General features: G+C 49.2%; 1 protein-coding gene across 1 annotated transcript in view; it reads left to right on the top strand.

The window, feature by feature from the left end:
- The window catches only part of LOC142303848 (sorting nexin-1-like), a 101,418-nt gene that overhangs the window by 63,826 nt on the left and 16,374 nt on the right, over nucleotides 1–21,218 (top strand). Inside the window, exons 11-12 of the mRNA XM_075345643.1 lie at nucleotides 4,525–4,730; nucleotides 15,638–15,781. Of these exons, the coding sequence (XP_075201758.1) occupies nucleotides 4,525–4,730; nucleotides 15,638–15,781 (350 nt within the window). The remainder of the gene's footprint in view (nucleotides 1–4,524; nucleotides 4,731–15,637; nucleotides 15,782–21,218) is intronic.

The following is a 21,218-nucleotide window of genomic DNA, read 5'->3' as shown; positions in this document are numbered from 1 at the left end:
CCAGCTCCTACAATTGAGGAGTCAGCTTCTCAGCAGGAGAAATTCCGTTTCAGGTCTCCCAAGCGTACATTGAGTATGTTTCTGGATCACTCTGACTTCAGAGAGGCAGTCCAGAAACACCGAGCTTGTCCAGATAAGCGTTTTTCCAAGCGCCTTAAGGATACACGTTATCCCTTCCCCCCTGACGTTGTCAAGGGCTGGGCTCAGTGTCCTAAGGTGAATCCTCCTGTCTCCAGACTGGCGGCTAGATCCATGGTAGCAGTGGAAGATGGGGCTTCACTCAAGGATGCCACTGACAGACAGATGGAGCTATGGTTGAAATCCATCTATGAAGCTATCGGCGCGTCTTTTGCTCCAGCATTTGCAGCCGTCTGGGCACTCCAAGCTATCTCAGCTTGTCATGCGCAGATTAATGCAGTCACACGTACATCTGCTCCGCAAGTGGTGTCCTTAACCTCTCAGGCGTCGGCGTTTGCGTCCTACGCCATTAATGCTGTCCTGGACTCTACGAGTCGTACGGCGGTAGCATCCGCCAATTCGGTGGCAGTCCGCAGGGCCATGTGGCTACGTGAATGGAAGGCAGACTCCGCTTCCAAAAAGTTCTTAACCGGTTTGCCATTTTCTGGCGACCGCCTGTTTGGTGAGCGATTGGATGAAATCATTAAACAATCCAAGGAAAAGGACTCATCCTTACCCCAGTCCAAACCAAACAGACCTCAACCACGGAAGGTACAATCGAGGTTTCGGTCCTTTCGGCCCGCGGGAAGGTCTCAGTTCTCCTCGTCCAAAAGGCCTCAAAAGGATCAGAGGAACTCCGATTCATGGCGGTCTAAGTCACGTCCTAAAAAGACCGCCGGAGGAACCGCTCCCAAGGCGGCCTCCTCATGACTTTCGGCCTCCTCACACCGCATCCTCGGTCGGTGGCAGGCTTTCCCGCTTTTGCGACGCCTGGCTGCCACAGGTAAAAGACCGATGGGTGAGAGACATTCTATCCCACGGTTACAGGATAGAGTTCAGCTCTCGTCCTCCGACTCGATTTTTCAGAACATCTCCGCCCCCCGAGAGAGCCGATGCTCTTCTTCAGGCAGTGTGCACTCTGAAGGCGGAAGGAGTGGTGATCCCTGTTCCTCTTCAGCAACAGGGTCACGGTTTTTACTCCAACTTGTTTGTGGTACCAAAAAAGGACGGATCCTTCCGTCCTGTTCTGGACCTAAAACTGCTCAACAAACACGTAAAAACCAGGCGGTTCCGGATGGAATCGCTCCGCTCCGTCATCGCCTCAATGTCCCAAGGAGACTTCCTGGCATCAATCGACATCAAAGATGCTTATCTCCACGTACCGATTGCACCAGAGCATCAGCGCTTCCTGCGTTTCGCCATAGGGGACGAACACCTTCAGTTCGTGGCACTGCCTTTCGGCCTGGCGACAGCCCCACGGGTCTTCACCAAGGTCATGGCAGCAGTGGTAGCAGTCCTACACTCTCAGGGACACTCGGTGATCCCTTACTTAGACGATCTGCTGGTCAAGGCACCCTCTCAAGTGGCATGCCAACACAGCCTGAACATTGCTTTGGAGACTCTCCAGAGTTTCGGGTGGATCATCAATTTTCCAAAGTCAAATCTGACACAGGCCCAATCACTGACATATCTCGGCATGGAGTTTCATACTCTCTCAGCGATAGTGAAGCTTCCGCTGGACAAACAGCGTTCACTACAGACAGGGGTGCAATCTCTCCTTCAAGGCCAGTCACACCCCCAGAGGCGCCTCATGCACTTCCTAGGGAAGATGGTAGCAGCAATGGAGGCAGTTCCTTTTGCGCAGTTTCATCTGCGTCCACTTCAATGGGACATTCTCCGCAAATGGGACAGGAAGTCGACGTCCCTCGACAGGAACGTCTCCCTTTCACGGGCAGCCAAGGCTTCCCTTCAGTGGTGGCTTCTCCCCACTTCTCTGTCGAAGGGGAAATCCTTCCTTCCCCCATCATGGGCTGTGGTCACGACGGACGCGAGCCTGTCAGGGTGGGGAGCGGTCTTTCTCCACCACAGGGCTCAGGGAACCTGGACTCCGACAGAGTCCTCCCTTCAGATCAATGTGCTGGAGATAAGGGCAGTGTATCTAGCCCTAAAGGCGTTCCAGCCGTGGCTGGAAGGCAAGCAGATCCGAATTCAGTCGGACAACTCCACAGCGGTGGCATACATCAACCACCAAGGGGGAACACGCAGTCGGCAAGCCTTCCAGGAAGTCCGGCGGATTCTGATGTGGGTGGAAGCCACGGCCTCCACCATATCCGCAGTTCACATCCCGGGCGTAGAAAACTGGGAAGCAGACTTTCTCAGTCGCCAGGGCATGGACGCAGGGGAATGGTCCCTTCACCCGGACGTGTTTCAGGAGATCTGTTGCCGCTGGGGGATGCCGGACGTCGACCTAATGGCGTCCCGGCGCAACAACAAGGTCCCAACATTCATGGCACGGTCTCAAGATCACAGAGCTCTGGCGGCAGACGCCTTAGTTCAGGATTGGTCGCAGTTTCAACTCCCTTATGTGTTTCCTCCTCTGGCACTGTTGCCCAGAGTGTTACGCAAGATCAGGTCCGACTGCCGCCGCGCCATCCTCGTCTCTCCAGACTGGCCGAGGAGGTCGTGGTACCCGGATCTGTGGCATCTCACGGTGGGCCAACCGTGGGCACTACCAGACCGACCAGACTTGCTGTCTCAAGGGCCGTTTTTCCATCTGAATTCTGCGGCCCTCAACCTGACTGTGTGGCCATTGAGTCCTGGATCCTAGCGTCTTCAGGGTTATCTCAAGAGGTCATTGCCACTATGAGACAGGCTAGGAAACCAACGTCCGCCAAGATCTACCACAGGACGTGGAGGATATTCCTATCTTGGTGCTCTGATCAGGGTTTTTCTCCCTGGCCATTTGCCTTACCCACTTTTCTTTCCTTCCTTCAATCCGGATTGGAAAAAGGGTTGTCGCTCGGCTCTCTTAAGGGACAAGTCTCAGCGCTCTGTGTTTTTTCAGAAGCGCCTGGCCAGACTTCCTCAGGTACGCACGTTCCTGCAGGGGGTTTGTCACATAGTCCCTCCTTACAAGCGGCCGTTAGAACCCTGGGATCTGAACAGGGTGCTGATGGCTCTTCAGAAACCACCTTTCGAGCCAATGAAGAATATTTCTCTCTCACGCCTTTCGCAGAAAGTGGTCTTCCTAGTAGCAGTCACATCACTTCGGAGAGTGTCTGAGCTAGCGGCGCTGTCATGCAAAGCCCCCTTCCTGGTGTTTCACCAGGACAAGGTGGTTCTGCGTCCGGTTCCGGAATTTCTCCCTAAGGTGGTATCCCCCTTTCATCTCAATCAGGATATCTCCTTACCCTCTTTTTGTCCTCATCCAGTTCACCAGTGTGAAAAGGATTTGCACTTGTTAGATCTGGTGAGAGCACTCAGACTCTACATTTCTCGTACGGCGCCCCTGCGCCGCTCGGGTGCACTCTTTCTCCTTGTCGCTGGCCAGCGTAAAGGGTCACAAGCTTCCAAATCAACCCTGGCTCGGTGGATCAAGGAACCAATTCTCGAAGCTTACCGATCTTCTGGGCTTCCGGTTCCCTCAGGGCTGAAAGCCCATTCTACCAGAGCCGTGGGTGCGTCCTGGGCTTTGCGGCACCAGGCTACGGCTCAGCAGGTGTGTCAGGCGGCTACCTGGTCGAGCCTGCACACTTTCACGAAACACTATCAGGTGCATACCTATGCTTCGGCGGATGCCAGCCTAGGTAGGCAAGTCCTTCAGGCGGCGGTTGCCCACCTGTAGGAAAGGGCCGTTTTACGGTTCTATTACGAGGTATTATTTTACCCACCCAGGGACTGCTTTTGGACGTCCCAATTGTCTGGGTCTCCCAATGGAGCGACAAAGAAGAAGGGAATTTTGTTTACTTACCGTAAATTCCTTTTCTTCTAGCTCCAATTGGGAGACCCAGCACCCGCCCTGTTCCCTTCGGGCTGTTGTTCTTTGTGTAAACATGTTGTTCATGTTGAATGGTTTCAGTTCTCCGAAATTCCTTCGGATTGAATTTACTTTAAACCAATTTATAACTTTTCCTCCTTCTTGCTTTTGCACCAAAACTGAGGAGCCCGTGATGCACGGGGGGTGTATAGGCAGAAGGGGAGGGGCTTTACACTTTTAAGTGTAATACTTTGTGTGGCCTCCGGAGGCAGAAGCTATACACCCAATTGTCTGGGTCTCCCAATTGGAGCTAGAAGAAAAGGAATTTACGGTAAGTAAACAAAATTCCCTTCTTTTCACTTGGTTGTGCTTTTCCAGTCGCTGGCATAAAGTACCACATTGAGTCCTCTGAGTAGTGATACTTGCCACCTTATGGCGGTCGACACAGCCTTCCATTAAATGTATACATTAGAAACGTTTCCAAAATATACGTTTAACTGCAAAAAAAACCTCAGTCTGGAAAGAGCCTTACTGTTGAAATATCTCACGCTCTCATCATGTCTGTTGTTCATTTGTTGTTGTTTTTGCAGAACTTGCTGTGAATACTGCTCAGTTTGCCAAAAGCCTGGCTATGCTGGGGAGCTCGGAGGATAACACTGCGCTTTCCCGGGCCCTGTCCCAGCTCGCGGAGGTAGAAGAGAAGATAGAGCAGCTACACCAGGAGCAGGCCAACAGTGACTTCTACCTTCTGGCAGAGCTGCTGGCCGACTATATCCGTATCCTCTCTGCTGTCCGGGTGAGTGAGCAGAAATAGTCAAACATGGACGTTCCAAAAAAATGTAGGTTGGGTATACTGCCGGACTAGGAAATGGAGTGCAGTGCAAACTAATATGGATGTGAGGCCCCCATAACAGTCATCCAGACCCATACCTGGAAATCGGGTGCCGTGATAAATAATATGGCTGTAAACTACACCAACTTAAGGTGCAGCCTGGAAACATTCTAACATCCTTTGCTCAAGTGTAGTCTTCAAAAGGACCTGTCAGAAGTGTCCAGATTTTGCCTTTATTTTATACCTGCTGCCTTCCTGAGTACTTTGGTTTTTTTTTTTATTTTATTTTTATTTGTCATATAATTTCAGAAATATGGACATTTTTATTGACTGCTAATTTAATTGGCCTTTATGAAAGGGCCGTATCTCATAGAATTCCGTGGGCTATTACCATGTGAGTAAAGAGCCCTTAGTACAGACCATAAAGAGTAACACTAAGAAGGCCGATATCTCTGGAACCCTATGGTGAACTTAAAAAGAAAAGCAAAAAAAAGAATAATCGGGGAGCAGGCAGTGGGAATAAAAGCAAAAAAATTCTACTTTTGACTAGGTCTTAAAGGAGTTGTCCAGGGTTAAAAACTAAGGTACACACGTGGTCAAAATTATTGGTACCCCTCGTTTAATGAAAGAAAAACCCACAAGGGTCACAGAAATAACTTTAATCTGACAAAAGTAATAATAAAAAAATCTATGAAAATGAAGTCAGACATTGCTTTTCTGCTTCCACAGAATGTAAAAAAAAATGAATAAAACTCATGATATAGGCCTGGACAGAAATGATAGTGCCCTCCTCCTTAACTTAATATTTTGTTTGCACAACCTTTTTGAGGCAATCAAACGATTCCTGTAACTGTCAACGAGACTCCTACACCTGTCGACAGGTATTTTGGCCTCTCCTCCTCAAGAACAAACTGCTCCAGGTGTCTCATGTTTGAAGGTTGCCTTTTCCAGACACCATGTTTCAGCTCTTTCTAAAGAGGCTCAATTGGATTTAGGTCAGGGCTCATATAAGGTCACTTTAGAATAGTCCAATGTTTTCCTCTTAGCCATTCTTGGGTGTTTTTAGCTGTGTGTTTTGGGTCATTATCCTGTTGCAAGACCTGTGACTGAGACCAAGCTTTCTGAGACTGGGCAGCACATTTCTCTCTAGATTCCCTTGATAGTCTTGAGATTTCATTGTAACCTACACAGATTCAAGTCACCCTGTGCCAAATGCGGCAAAGCAGCCCCAGAACATAAGCGCCTCCTCCATGTTTCACAGTAAGGACCGTGTTCTTTTTTTTTTATATGTTTCATTTATCCGTCTGTGAACATAGAGCTGATGTGGCTTGCCAGAAAGTTCAATTTTTGTCTCATCTGTCCATAGGACATTCTCCCAGAAGCTTTGTGGCTTGTCAACATGTAGCTTGGCAAATTTCAGTCTGGCTTTTTTTATGATTTTTCTTTCAACAATGGTGTCCTCCTTGGTCGTCTCCCATGAAGTCCACTTTGGCTCAAACAACAACGGATGGTGCGATCTGACACTGATGTTTCTTGAGCTTGAAGTTCACCAGTTCACCGTTAATCTCTTTAGAAGTTTTTCTGGGCTCTTGTTACCATTCATATTATCCGTCTCTTTGATTTGTCATCAATTTTTCTCCTGCGACCGTATCCATGGAGGTTGGCTACAGTCCCATTGATCTGAAAATTTCTGAATAATATGTGCAACTTTAGTCACAGGAACATCAAGCTGCTTGGAGATGGTCTTATAAGCTTTACCTTTAACATGTTTGTCTATGATTGTCTTTCTAATCTCCTGAGACAACTCTTTCCTTTGCTTACTCTGGTCCATGTTGAGTGTGGTACACAATGTCACCAAACAGCACAGTGAGTATCTGTAGCCCTATATACAGGCCCACTGACTGATTACAAGACACCTGTAATGCTAATTAGTGGACACACCTTGATTTAACATGTCCCTTTTGTCACATTTTCACGGGTACCATCATTTCTATATTTCTGTCCAGGCCTATTTCATGAGTTTTTTGTTTTTTTAAAAATTCTGTAGAAGCATGGCTGAAAAGCAATGTCTGACTTTCATTTGTTCATTTTCATAGATTTTTTTTTATTTATCATTACTTTTGTCAGATTCTAGTTATTTCTGTGACCATTGTGGGTTTCTCTTTCATTAAACGAGGGGGACCAACAATTTTGACCACGTGTGTATATACACCTCCATAGAGGTGCAGTGCTATGGATGGCTTCATACCACATAAAGTTATGGAGGGGTAAGTAACTTGTTTTCTTGAGTACACAGTGCTGACTATGCCTCTATTGAGTGGTAGACCGCAGGTTGGCAATTCCCATGGTACATCTGAGGCATATGCGCTGGGTACCTGGGCCTAATGATGCCAGCAGATAACTGAACTCTCATTTGAAAATGGCAAAGGATAAAAAAAATACCCAGTATTCGCCCTAGTTGGGGTGTGCCTATGGTTAATAACTGTATGCAGTAGACACTGATATTTTAGTGATAGTACAGAAAGTGGCAGTGTGCCATGTATGTGTTATAACTAGCCACTTTCTATACTTTGTGAACTGATGAGCAGGGTTGCCAACTTGGCTTTTTATTTTTTTTCTGGACAGCCTGTCAAAAGCTCACGGACTGACAACAGTTCTAAGGCTATGTGCGCACGTGTGCGCTCTGCACCGCACACAAAAGGTCCGCTTCAGAGCGCAGCTGAAAAGTTCCGTTCTGAAGCGCCTGGTGCCTGCAGAATTTGTGCGCTCTGGATGCTGCCTCTCCCTATAGACAGCATGCAAACCGCACGAAAGAAGTAACATGTCACTTATTAGAACGCACGCTTCGGGCAGCAGCCGAATCGCTGCGTGCTAATACGCCACGTGCGCACGTCTCATGCACAATCTTCAAAGATTGTGCTGGGGACACAGGACGCATGCAGTTGTGCTGCGGTGCACATCACAGCGTAACTGCATGCAATACGCACACGTGCGCGCACAGCCTTAGGGACACATTGAAAAACAGTAACAAACCATTATGATTATAAGTGAAACATGTGTACAGCCCTAATTCTTTTATGGCGACATCAGCTGCATTCCCTGTAAACTGTGAAATAGTCAAAATAATCTGTGTTTTTTCAGCTTCAAAAAAATTATGGATTCCTTAAATTTCTTTTTCGCTCCTAATTGGGAGACCCAGACAATTGGGTGTATAGCTACTGCCTCCGGAGGCCGCACAAAGTACTACACTTAAAAGTGTAAGGCCCCTCCCCTTCTGGCTATACACCCTCCCGTAGGAGTACGGATTCCTCAGTTTTAGCTTTGTGCGAAGGAGGTCACACACGCACGCATAGCTCCATTGTTTTTAGTCAGCAGCAGCTGCTGACTATGTCGGATGGAAGAAAAGAGGGCCCATACAGGGCCCCCAGCATGCTCCCTTCTCACCCCACTGTATGTCGGAGGTGTTTGTAAGGTTGAGGTACCCATTGCGGGTACGGAGGCTGGAGCCCACATGCTGATTCCTTCCCCATCCCTTTTTACAGGGCTCTGGGTGAAGTGGGATTTACTGGTCTCCAGGCACTGAGACCGTGCTCCATCTACAGCCCCTGGAGAAGATGCTGGATTGGAGCGGAGTACATCAGGGACATGGCCCTGCTTCCTCAAGGTACTCTGTGTCCCCGTGCATTTCGCGCTCACACCGCAGCATGCTGGGTGTTGTAGTGCGCCGGGGACATCAGCGCTGCGGCGCTTGTGCCATGGCCTCATTTCAGCTTCGCTGAAGCGGGCACACTTTTGGGGAACGGTCGCGCCGGCCGCTGGGACTGCGGCGCGGCTGGCACTTGTGGTGCGCCGGGGACTTCAGCGCGGGCCGCGCTTTTTCGGCGGCCGCGCTGATAACTCGAGTCCCCGGCTTTTGCAGCCTGGTTCCGTTCGTTCCCGCCCCCAGACCTGCCAGTCAGGAGAGGGGCGGGACGCTGGTCAGTGCATCAGCGCTGAGGGCTGGAGTCGTTTTTACATACTCCAGCCCTCACAATAGGCACAGAGGGGACACTGTTTCCCGCACTTTTGTTTGGGAACTCCCACGGGCCGCCCCTCTCCACAGACGCCGGCAGCCATTCCTGCTGACACGCTGAGCTGCAGAGGGGAGCCGGGGAGACCCAGACAAGGAATTCTGCGCCTCTTACCCGCTATTCAGCGGGCGGTAAGCAGCCCTCCGGGCTCACCCCCTCTTGTGCCAGTAGTAATCTTAGTATTTTGTTCCTGCAAATACTTTGTACTGCATAGCGCTGGTCGCCTTTTGGCTATAGACTCTCTCACATTGCAGAGAGCCAACAGCATGTCGTCCACAAAACGCAAGGGTGCCAAGGCACAGACATTATATGCTTCCTGTACCGCATGTGGGACTTTTCTACCGGCAGGCTCCAATGACCCCCATTGTGTGCAGTGCTCGGCCCCTGTGGCACTTGCACAGCCGGGACCTCCGCTGGACGTGACCCAGGGTGTACCACCTGTGAATGCTGTCCAAGTGACAGGAACTGAGTTTACAGCTTTTGCTGACAGAATGTCTCTCACTATGTCACAAATTCTTGACACATTGCGGGCTAGGCCTGTACTTCAGGCCACGGACACTGTGCAATCATTGCCCCCTGGTCCCCCTCAGCTGAATTACTTCCAAGCTCCGGGACGGGCACATACACCTCAGGGTGAAGACTCTGACTCGGACGATGGTCCCAGGCAACCTAAGCGGGCTCGCTATGAGAGGCCTTCACATTCATCTCAATGGTCAGGATCCCAGCGAGATGAATCTATGGGTGATGAGGCGGACGTAACTGATCAGGATTCTGATCCTGGGACCGCTCTCAATCTAGATACACCAGATGGTGACGCCATAGTTAATGATCTTATAGCATCCATCAATAAGATGTTAAATATTTCTCCACCAGCTCCTCTTGTAGAGGAGTCAGCTTCGCAGCACGAGAGAATCCATTTCAGATATCCCAAGCGTACATTAAGCACTTTTCTGGACCACGCTGACTTTAGAGACGCAATCCAGAAACCCCACGCTTATCCGGAAAGGCGTTTTTCTAAACGGCTTAAAGATACACGCTATCCTTTTCCCCCTGAGGTGGTCAAGGGTTGGACCCAGTGTCCAAAAGTGGATCCTCCAATTTCCAGGCTTGCAGCTAGATCCTTGGTTGCAGTTGAAGATGGAGCGGCACTTAAAGATGCCACTGACAGGCAGATGGAGCTCTGGCTGAAATCCATCTATGAAGCTATTGGAGCGTCGTTAGCGCCATCTTTTGCTGCCGTATGGGCACTCCAAGCTATCTCAGCCGGGCTTGTGCAAGTCGACTCAGTCACACGTGCATTTGCCCCGCAGGTAGCACCATTGACCTCGCAAATGGCGGCATTCGCGTCGTACGCGATTAATGCTGTTCTTGACGCTACAAGCCGTACGGCAGTGGCGTCAGCCAACTCCGTTGTTTTGCGTAGGGCCCTGTGGTTGAGACATTGGAAGGCAGATTCTCATTCCAAGAAGTGCTTAACCAATTTGCCTTTTTCTCGTGACCGATTGTTTGGAGAGCGTTTGGATGAAATCATCAAACACTCCAAGGGTAAGGACTCATCCTTACCGCAACACAGACAAAACAAACCCCAACAGAGGAGGGGTCAGTCTGGTTATCGGTCCTTTCGAGGACCGGGCAGGTCCCAATTTTCCTCGTCAAAAAAGACTCAAAAAGATCAGAGACGCTCAGATTCTTGGAGGTCTCAGTCACGCCCAAAAAAGACAGCCGGAGGAACCGTTGCCAAGACGGCGTCCTCATGACTTGCAGTCTCCGATTCCCACACCCTCGGTCGGTGGGAGGCTTTCCCACTTTGGCGACATTTGGCTGTCACGCGTCAAAGACCGTTGGGTGAGGGATATTCTGTCTCACGGGTACAGGATAGAGTTCAGTTCTCGTCCGCCAACTCGTTTCTTCAGAACTTCTCCACCACCAGACCGAGCCGATGCTCTGTTGCAGGCGGTGGCCGCTCTAAAGGCGGAAGGAGTGGTGACCTCCGTCCCTCTTCAGGAACAAGGTCACGGTTTTTACTCCAATCTGTTTGTGGTCCCAAAAAAGGACGGATCGTATCGACCCGTCCTGGATCTAAAGTTGCTCAACAGACACGTAAAAGTCAGGAGGTTCCGGATGGAATCCCTACGCTCCGTCATAGCCTCAATGTCTCAAGGAGATTTTCTAGCATCAATAGACATCAAAGATGCGTATCTCCACGTGCCGATTGCGCCAGAGCATCAGCGTTTCCTACGCTTCGTCATACACGACGAACACCTGCAGTTCGTAGCGTTACCTTTCGGTCTGGCAACAGCCCCCCGGGTCTTCACCAAGGTCATGGCAGCAGTAGTAGCTGTCCTGCACTCGCAAGGTCACTCGGTCATCCCGTATCTAGACGACCTGCTTATAAAGGCACCCTCTCAAGAGGCATGCCAACACAGTCTGAAAGTGGCACTAGACACTCTCCAGAGTTTCGGGTGGATTATCAACTTTCCAAAGTCTCATCTAACCCCGACCCAATCACTGACTTATCTTGGCATGGAGTTTCATACTCTCTCAGCGATAGTGAAGCTTCCACTGGACAAGCAGTGTTCGCTGCGGACAGGAGTGCAATCTCTCCTTCAGAGCCAGTCACACTCACTGAGGCGCCTCATGCATTTCCTAGGAAAGATGGTAGCAGCAATGGAGGCGGTCCCGTTCGCGCAGTTTCATCTGCGCCCTCTACAATGGGACATTCTACGCCAATGGGATGGGAAGTCGACGTCCCTCGACAGGACTGTCTCCCTCTCTCAGACTGCCAAGGACTCTCTGCGTTGGTGGCTTCTCCCCACCTCATTGTCACAGGGAAAGTCGTTCCTACCCCCATCCTGGGCAGTGGTCACGACGGATGCGAGCCTATCAGGGTGGGGAGCGGTGTTTCTCCACCACAGGGCTCAGGGGACGTGGACTCAGGAAGAGTCCACCCTGCAGATCAATGTTCTGGAAATCAGAGCAGTCTATCTTGCTCTGCGAGCCTTCCAACAATGGCTGGAAGGCAAGCAGATTCGGATTCAGTCGGACAATTCCACGGCGGTGGCGTACATCAACCACCAAGGGGGAACACGCAGTCGCCAAGCCTTTCAAGAAGTCCGGCGGATTTTGACGTGGGTGGAAAGCAAAGCGTCCACCATATCCGCAGTTCACATCCCAGGCGTGGAAAACTGGGAAGCAGACTTTCTCAGTCGCCAGGGCATGGACGCAGGGGAATGGTCCCTTCACCCGGACGTGTTTCAGCAGATCTGTTGCCGCTGGGGGACGCCGGACGTCGATCTGATGGCGTCACGGCACAACAACAAGGTCCCAGTTTTCATGGCACGGTCTCACGATCACCGAGCGCTGGCGGCAGACGCCTTGGTTCAGGATTGGTCGCAATTCCGACTACCCTATGTGTTCCCACCTCTAGCATTGTTGCCCAGAGTTCTCCGGAAAATCAGGTCCGACTGCCATCGAGCCATTCTCGTCGCTCCAGACTGGCCAAGAAGGTCGTGGTACCCGGATCTGTGGCATCTCACGGTAGGCCAACCATGGGCACTACCAGACCGTCCAGATTTGCTGTCTCAAGGGCCGTTTTTCCATCTGAATTCTGCGGCCCTGAACCTGACTGTGTGGCCATTGAGTCCTGGATCCTAGCGGCCTCAGGTTTATCTCATGAAGTAGTTGCCACAATGAGACAGGCTAGAAAACCATCCTCAGCTAAGATCTATCACAGGACGTGGAAGATATTCTTAGCTTGGTGCTCGGCTCAGAGGGTTTCTCCCTGGCCATTTGCATTGCCAATTTTTCTTTCCTTCCTGCAGTCTGGGTTGGAAAAAGGTTTGTCGCTTAGCTCTCTTAAGGGTCAAGTCTCCGCGCTATCCGTATTCTTTCAGAAGCGCTTGGCACGGCTTTCTAAAGTACGCACGTTTCTCCAAGGAGTTTGTCATATCGTTCCTCCTTACAGACGGCCATTGGAACCCTGGGATCTAAACAAGGTTCTCATTGCTCTCCAGAAGCCGCCTTTCGAGCCTTTGAAAGAGGTTTCCCTTTCTCGGCTTTCACAAAAAGTGGTTTTTCTTGTGGCGGTCACGTCTCTTCGTAGAGTGTCCGAGCTAGCGGCGTTATCTTGCAAATCTCCCTTCCTGGTGTTTCACCAAGACAAGGTAGTACTGCGTCCAATTCCAGAGTTTTCTCCCAAGGTGGTTTCTTCCTTTCATCTCAATCAGGATATCACTTTGCCATCTTTGTGTCCGCATCCAGTTCACCAATTTGAAAAAGGTTTACATCTGTTGGACCTGGTGAGAGCACTCAGGATTTACATTTCTCGCACGGCGCCTATGCGCCGTTCTGATGCGCTCTTTGTCCTAGTCGCTGGTCAGCATAAGGGATCGCAAGCTTCCAAATCCACCCTGGCGCGGTGGATCAAGGAACCAATTCTTCACACATACCGTTCTGCTGGGCTTCCGATTCCATCTGGACTGAAGGCCCATTCTACCAGAGCCGTGGGTGCGTCCTGGGCATTGCGGCATCAGGCTACGGCTCAGCAGGTGTGCCAGGCGGCTACCTGGTCGAGTCTGCACACGTTTACCAAACACTATCAAGTGCATACCTACGCTTCGGCAGATGCCAGCCTAGGTAGACAGGTCCTTCAGGCGGCGGTGGCCCACCTGTAGGAAAGGGCTGCCTGACAGCCCGATCACGAGGTATCTTTTTACCCACCCAGGGACTGCTTTTGGACGTCCCAATTGTCTGGGTCTCCCAATTAGGAGCGAAAAAGAAGAAGGGAATTTTGTTTACTTACCGTAAATTCCTTTTCTTCTAGCTCCAATTGGGAGACCCAGCACCCGCCCTATTGTTCTTAGGGTTTCGTTTTTCGGGTGCACATGTTGTTCATGTTGTTTCTTAAATTCTCCGATCTTGTTATCGGATTGAATTTGTTTTTTGAAACTGTTATTGGCTTTCCTCCTTCTTGCTTTGGTACTAAAACTGAGGAATCCGTACTCCTACGGGAGGGTGTATAGCCAGAAGGGGAGGGGCCTTACACTTTTAAGTGTAGTACTTTGTGCGGCCTCCGGAGGCAGTAGCTATACACCCAATTGTCTGGGTCTCCCAATTGGAGCTAGAAGAAAAGGAATTTACGGTAAGTAAACAAAATTCCCTTCTTTTTTACAAGGCAAATAATTGCCCTATTTTTTACAGAGTGCCGTAGAATTTCTGCTGCTGGGTCTCTAATGAACTTTATTTCTAAAGATAAGCAGCTGCTAGCAAAGCAGACTACAACATGCCAGATATGTGTCCCCCTGTGCTATCACACAGCGCAAGAAAGGCCAGAACACGAACTGTCAAAGCATCATGTCAGATAAAATTCCAGAAATGTTCTTACTACAACCGTGCTGCTGCCCTCTTCACAGACCTGTATTAGGTTGATCATAAACTTAAGATTTTGGGGTCACAAAAGGCCATAGGGGGCTTTCTTCAGACAATCATACCCTTTTGTGACAGATGCCCGTTAATGGCAGATATCTGTTAAAACTTGATTTGTTTGATTTTCTTTTGTCCTGGTCAACTCCTGTAGTTAAAAGGTTATTCATGGTGAACAAAAGATCAGCATTCTGTCAATGAAAGCCCAGATGAGGCTACAAATCACTGCAGAGATCAATCAATGTTTTGTCATTTTAACATATAGAAATGTTGTTAGTTTCTCCTGCAATATAAAAAAAAAATAAAAAGCTAAAGGAAATGCCAGTATAAATTCCTAAATATCTTTAATTAGCGAATCATGTTTTTTTTGTTTAGGGAGGTAATCACTATTGAGTTAACATCACTGCAGCCTTCTTACAGTGACAGAAACCTGTTATTATGACAGGTGCCTGTGAGCATGTGTCCCCCTCCCTTCATATGTAGAAAGATGTGATATTCCAATCTAAAACTGGAGACACCAGGGGTGCGGAGGTAAGAAGAGGCTGCTCACACTGCTGTCCACCATGTCTAACATATCTAATATTGGAGACACCAGGGAGCTAATGTAAGAAGAGGTTGCTCACACTACTGTCCACCATATCTAGCTGATTTAATACTGGAGACACCAGGGGTGCTGACTTAGACATGGTGGACAACAGTGTCAGCAGCCACTTTTTATCAGATATCATACTGGAGACACCAGGGGTGCTGAGGTAAGAAGAGTCTGCTCACACTGCTGTCCACCATGACTTTCTAATTACTGAGTGACTGCTGTTACCGTTAGATAATTTCTTCCATGTACTGTCAAGTTATCTCCATGTCACAGCAGAGACTCTTCCTACTGTACATGCTTACAGGTACGTGTCCGATTAACATTCTAAGATAGGTTTCTGTCAGTGTAATAAGACTACAGCCATTTTAATTCTAAATTGATTGACTCTCCAGACAAAACAAGTGTGATTTGTAAAGTAAAGGTGTGTAGGAACTTACTTTTAATGGCACTTTCTTTAGTTACTTATTTTTCGTCCAATTCCTGGAGCACCCCTCTAAGAACCACACCCTACGTAGCCTAACCATATTCATGACAAGGTATTCAGGGTACTGGTGTCGGAAATCCTAATGTACTATCAGATATACGCTATTACAGAAGATTTGCGTCACCAGCAGTCAGGTAAGATGTCAAATAAAGGTGCTTACCAAATATTAATGGTGTAACCCATTTACTTATTTTTTTTTTTTTTTTTTTTATATATGAGAGCATGATCGTTCTTTGTGCCAGCCACATTCTGAGTCATTCTGCAGTATAGGCTTTGTTTCAGCAATTCATTGTGTTCACTACAGGGTGCATTCGACCAACGCATGAAGTCCTGGCAGCGCTGGCAGGATGCCCAGTCAGCCTTACAGAAAAAGAGGGAGAACGAAGCGCGGCTGCTGTGGGCCAACAAGCCAGATAAACTACAGCAGGCAAAGGATGAAATCTCTGAGGTTTGTGTGAAGAAAACACTGTTTTGGGGTTTGTTTGTTTTTTTTGTTTTTTTTTTGAGAATTGGCTTCTTATATGCAGTGTGTATAGATGTATATGAGGTTTACCTGCACAGTCCTGCAGTTATATGTGCTGTTCTCATGTGAGTAGGGGAGAGTGTTCTGTATTGCACCAGTAAAGAAAAATGGATTAGTTTCTATCCATGACAAGAAGTAGAAGCCTTAAAGAGCCACCTATGGGTGTGTTCACATGTGGTGTTCTTCCTCCGTGTTTGTCACCCAATAAAAACCAGTGTTTTTTGTTTTTTTTTTTTATTGTATGAGATTTATAATATCTCATGCCTATGGTGTTAAAGGGAACCAATCACCAGAATTTTCCTATATAAGCTAAAGCCAGTGCTATACTGGCACTATCAGGCTATTTCTCCATATAGCTGTAGTGGTCAGCTCCGATGTTTAGGTTTTGAAATAAAAAAAAAAAGTAAAGTTTATAAAATTAGCTGCTTCTGGAGTGACAGCAGCTGAGGATCAGATCATATATTCATAGTTATCCCCTCCCCCTGTTATAATTAGCATGAGTATTATACAAACGATTCACTTAGTCTGTTGCAGGGCCTGTGTGAGGTCATACCCATGTGACCAGAAGGGGCGGGGCCTCAGCCTACATAGTTGGATACCAGGTCACATGGGTATGACCTCACACAGGTTCCCTTTAAACAGCAGTTCCACATTCTGTTTTTCTGGTAGTCACGGTTACGTTCTGTGGATGCGAATACAGAAATGCCAAAATTATAAAGTTTGTGTGTTACTACCATTTTTCTTTATATATACAAAATGGTTCTTAAGATGATTTTCTTTTTTAAATGTTTTTCTTCCGTTGATTGTACCGTGAGAGCATAAGCTTTGAGGAATGAGCTGTAGTTTTAATTGTTACCATTGTGGGATACAGTCAAATCTCTGATCACTTTGTTTTAATTTTTTTTGAGTACTGGGATATTTTTTTTTTTATGACCATTTTTAGTCCCCAGAGCCTTATTCATATGCACTGTGGTGACTGTTATCTGTGCCACCTAAAGGTTAAATGGCCAAGATCTTAATTCTCTCCAATCTCCGTATTTGCGGCAGACTGTAAGGCTGGGGTCACATATAGCCTATAAAAAGAGTCCCATTCTCATCCAGAAAAGTGGGACGATTTTTTTCTCACTTGCCTTCTGTGTGAGGTCTATATACAATTCTTTTTTCACTAAGCTATTGTTAATCTTTTACAGGATCATTTACAGTTTTCTTCAGCGCTCTATTGGGAGACCCAGACGATTGGGGTATAGCTACTGCCCTCCGGAGGCCACACAAAGCACTACACTAAAAAGTGCAAGGCCCCTCCCCTTCTGGCTATACCCCCCCGTGACATCACGGGTTCTCCAGTTTTAGCTTTGTGTGCGAAGGAGGTCAGACATCCATGCATAGCTCCACAGATTTTAGTCAGCAGTAGCTGCTGACTATGTCGGATGGAAGAAAAGAGGGCCCATATAGGGCCCCCAGCATGCTCCCTTCTCACCCGTGGATGGTGTTGTAAGGTTGAGGTACTTATTGCTAGTACAGAGGCCGGAGCCCACATGCTGTTTTCCTTCCCCATCCCCATGAGGGGCTCTGGGTGAAGTGGGATCTTACCGGTCTCCAGGCACAGAGACCGAGCTCCATCCACAGACCCAGAGAACCTGCTGGATATGGAGCTGAGTATCGTCAGGGACAGGGCCCTGCTACATCAAGGTACTCTGTGTCCCCGGGCAAGCGCGCACACACACACCAGCATTGCTGGGAGTGTTAGTGCGCCGGGGACAACAGCGCGGAGCGCTGGTGCTATCATTCACTGCAGCTTTGCTGAGTGAATTTATGTATTGAAAACGGCCGCGCCGGCCGCTGCTGATTGTTTTTTACATTGTGGCGCGGCTGGGACTTGTGGTGCGCCGGGGGACTTCGGCGTCGGCCGTGCACATAGGACGGCCGCGCTTATTACTCGAGTCCCCGGCTTTGCGGCCTAGCTTTCGTTTCGTTCCCGCCCCAGCCCTGCCAGTCAGAGGAGGGGCGGGACGCTGTACAGAAGCTCAGCGCAGGGAGCTGGAGTCTGCTTTGCATTCTCCAGCCCCCTCTCACTGAACACAGTGAGACGCCGGGTTCCCGCTCTTGGCTGGGGCTCGCCCACGGCCCGCCCCTCTGCACAGGACGGGGAAGAGAAGCCGGCAGCCATTATGGTTTCCACTCTGGGAGAACGGAACCAGTCACAGGTTTTTGGGCGACCTCACACCCGCTCTTGTGCGGGCGGTAAGCAGTACTGACACCACTAATGCTGAAGTGGGCTTTTGGGCTGTGTGCTGATATGCTATGCACTGTACTGTACTGTCGCTATTCTGGGCAACAGCAGCAAATAAGCAATGCTGCTGAGGCACAAGCTTTCAATGCTTCGTCGTTTGCATGTGCTGCAGTGTTTACTGTCAGATTGGGCAACAGCAGCAGTAGAGCAATTTGTGCTAAGGCACAAGCTTTCAATGCTGCTTCGCTTGCATGTGCTGCACGGTTTATTGTTATGCTATACATTCACTGTATGTCGCTATTCTTGGCTAATGCGCCCAGATAAACAGACAAAAGCAGCAGTAGAGCAATGGTGCTACGGCACAAGTTTTCAATGCTGCTTGACTTGCATGGGCTGCAGTGTTTACTGTCATGCTTGTATGCTATACATTCACTGTATGTCGATATCCTTGGCTAATGTTCCTGGATAAATAGACAACAGCAGCAGAAAGGCTAGGGTTCTAACGCGCAAGCTTTCAATGCTGCTTGGATTGCATGGGCTGCAGTGTTTACTGTCAGGCTTGTATGCTATACATTCACTGTATGTCGCTATCCTTGTCTCATGCTCCTAGATAAATAGACAACAGCAGCAGAAGAGCAAATGTGCCAAGCCACAAGTTTTCAATGCTGCGTGTACTACATGTACTGAAGTGTTTATTTGTACTTCATGCTTGTATGACTATTCACTGTACGGTCGCTATCCTCGGCTAGGCTCTTAGATAGCTAGACAACAACAGCAGAAAAAGACAAGTTGCCAATGCACGGGCTTTCTATGCTGCTTGTACTGCATGTCATACGGTTCCAGGACCCCCAGTGCGTGCAATTGCTCAACCGGGGTCTCTGCTATATGTGGCCAAAAGAACCACCTGTGATCTCTGTCCAGAGACAGGGACGAAGTTGCAGTTTTTCCGCTGATATATTGTCTGTGACTATGACTGACATCTTACAGACTTTGCACCCCAAGCAGACCGTGGGCAATATGGTTGCAATGACCCTGGCCGCCCTGATTTGGAGCATCTCAAGGCGCCAGAGTGATTCCAGGCATCCCAGAGAGCAGGCATCCGACACGGTCGACAGTCCCAGATGGCCTAAGCGGGCTCGCTGGGATTAGCCCTCGACTCCATCACTGGTCAAGGTCCCAGCTGGAGTACTCTCTGTACGTTGAGGCAGACGTAGCTGTTCAGGACTCTGATCCTGAGACCGCTCTCAATCCGGATACACCGGATGGTGACGCTATAGTGAATAATCTTATTGCGTCCATCAACGAAAGGTTGGGTATTTCTCCCTCAACTCCTCCAGTGGAGGGGTCAGCTTCACAGCAAGAGAAATCTCTCTTTCAGTATCTCAAGCGTATATTGAGTACTTGTTTAGCACTCTGATTCCAGAGAAGCAGTCCAGAAACGACACGCTTATCACGATAAGCGTTTCTCCGACCGTATTAATGAGACACGTGTCGCTCCCCCCTGACGTGGTCAAGCGCTAGACCCAGTATCCAAATGTGGATCCCCAATCTCCATGCTTGCAGCTAGATCTATAGTTGTAGTGGTGGATAGGACTTCACTTCAAAATGCCATTGACAGGCAGATTGGCCTCTGGTTGCAATCTGTCTATGAAGCTATCGGCAGGTCGGTTGCTCCGGCAGTCGCAGCCGTGAAGGCACTCCAAGCTATTTCAGCTAGTATTGCGCAGGGGGTCGCTGTCACAGGTACTCTCGGTCCCAGCAGCGTCTTTAACTCACAATGTCGGCATGGCGAATCATGCTGTTATTGCTGTCCGAGACTCTACGAGCCGGACGTCAGTGGCACCCGCCAACTCCATGTTTTTACGCAGAGGCTAGTAGTTGAGAGATTGGAACAGAGGCTGCTTCCAACGAAGTGCTTAACCAGGTTGCCTTTATCTAGTGATAGTCTGTTGGTAAGGGTTGAATGAAATCATTCAACTATCCAAGACGACTCAAAAAGCCCAGAAGGGCATAGATTCCTAGCGGGCTCAATCACGCCCGGGGAAGGCAGCCGGAGGACCCGCTACCAAAGTGTTTTTCCTCATAATTTTCAGCCCTCTCACTCCGCAACCGCGGGGGGGCAGACTCCCCCGCTTTAGCGGCATTTACCTACCGCAGGTCAAGGGCCTGTGAGTGAGAGTCAGTTTGTTTTCAAACTACCGCACCGACCGAGCCGAAGCTCTTCTGCAGGCGGAAAGAGCGGTAATCCCTGTTCCTCTTCAGGAATCAGATACGCATTTTGCTCCGACCTGGTCGTGGTGCCAAAATAGGACGGCTCCTTCCGTCCCGTTCTGGCATTTATACTGCTTAACAAGCACGTGAAAACCAGGCGGTTCCGGATGGCATCACTCCGCTCCGTCATTGCCTCTCTGTCTCAAAGAGTTTTCCTAACATCAATAGACATCAGGATGCTTATCTACACGTGCCGATTGCTCCGAGGCACCGGCGTTGGCTACGATTCGTTATTAAAGACGAGAATATTTCGTTTCGTAGCCATACCCTTTAGCTGGCGACAGCCCCACGGGTGTTCACCAAGTTCGTGGCAGCAGAGGGAGCAGTCCCGCGCTCTCACGGTCACTCTGTGATCCTTTACTTGGGCAATCTACTGGTCAAGGCACTCTCCTTTAGAAGCATGCCAACACAACCTGAACATGGCGCTGGACCCTTCCCAGAGTTTCGGGTGGGTCTTCAACTTTTCAAGGTTGAACCCAATCGCTGGCATCTCCTGGAGAGTTTTCACACTCTCTCAGCGATAGTGAAGCTTCCGCTGGACAAACAGCGTTCACTACAGACGAGGGGGCAGTCTCTCCTTCAAGGAGGCGCCTCATCCAGAGGCGAGCTTTTTTCACGCAGTTTCATCTGCGTCCGCCTCAATAGCACATTCTTCGCTTATGGGAGGGAAGTCGATGTCCCTACACAGGAACGTGTCACTTTTCCAGACGGTCAAAGACCGTCTTCAGAGGAGTCCACTCTTCAACTCAGTGGTCTGGAGCTCTGGGCAGTGTATCTTGCACTGCAAGCCTTCCTGCAGTGGCTGGAATGCAAATAGATCCGAATTCAGTCGGACTATCCACAGCGGTGGCATACACCAAC

Source organism: Anomaloglossus baeobatrachus, chromosome 4 (genome assembly GCF_048569485.1).
Source record: "Anomaloglossus baeobatrachus isolate aAnoBae1 chromosome 4, aAnoBae1.hap1, whole genome shotgun sequence".
NCBI lineage: Eukaryota > Metazoa > Chordata > Amphibia > Anura > Aromobatidae > Anomaloglossus > Anomaloglossus baeobatrachus.
Note: the sequence above shows the minus strand (reverse complement) of the source record. Positions and strands in the feature narration are given on the sequence as shown.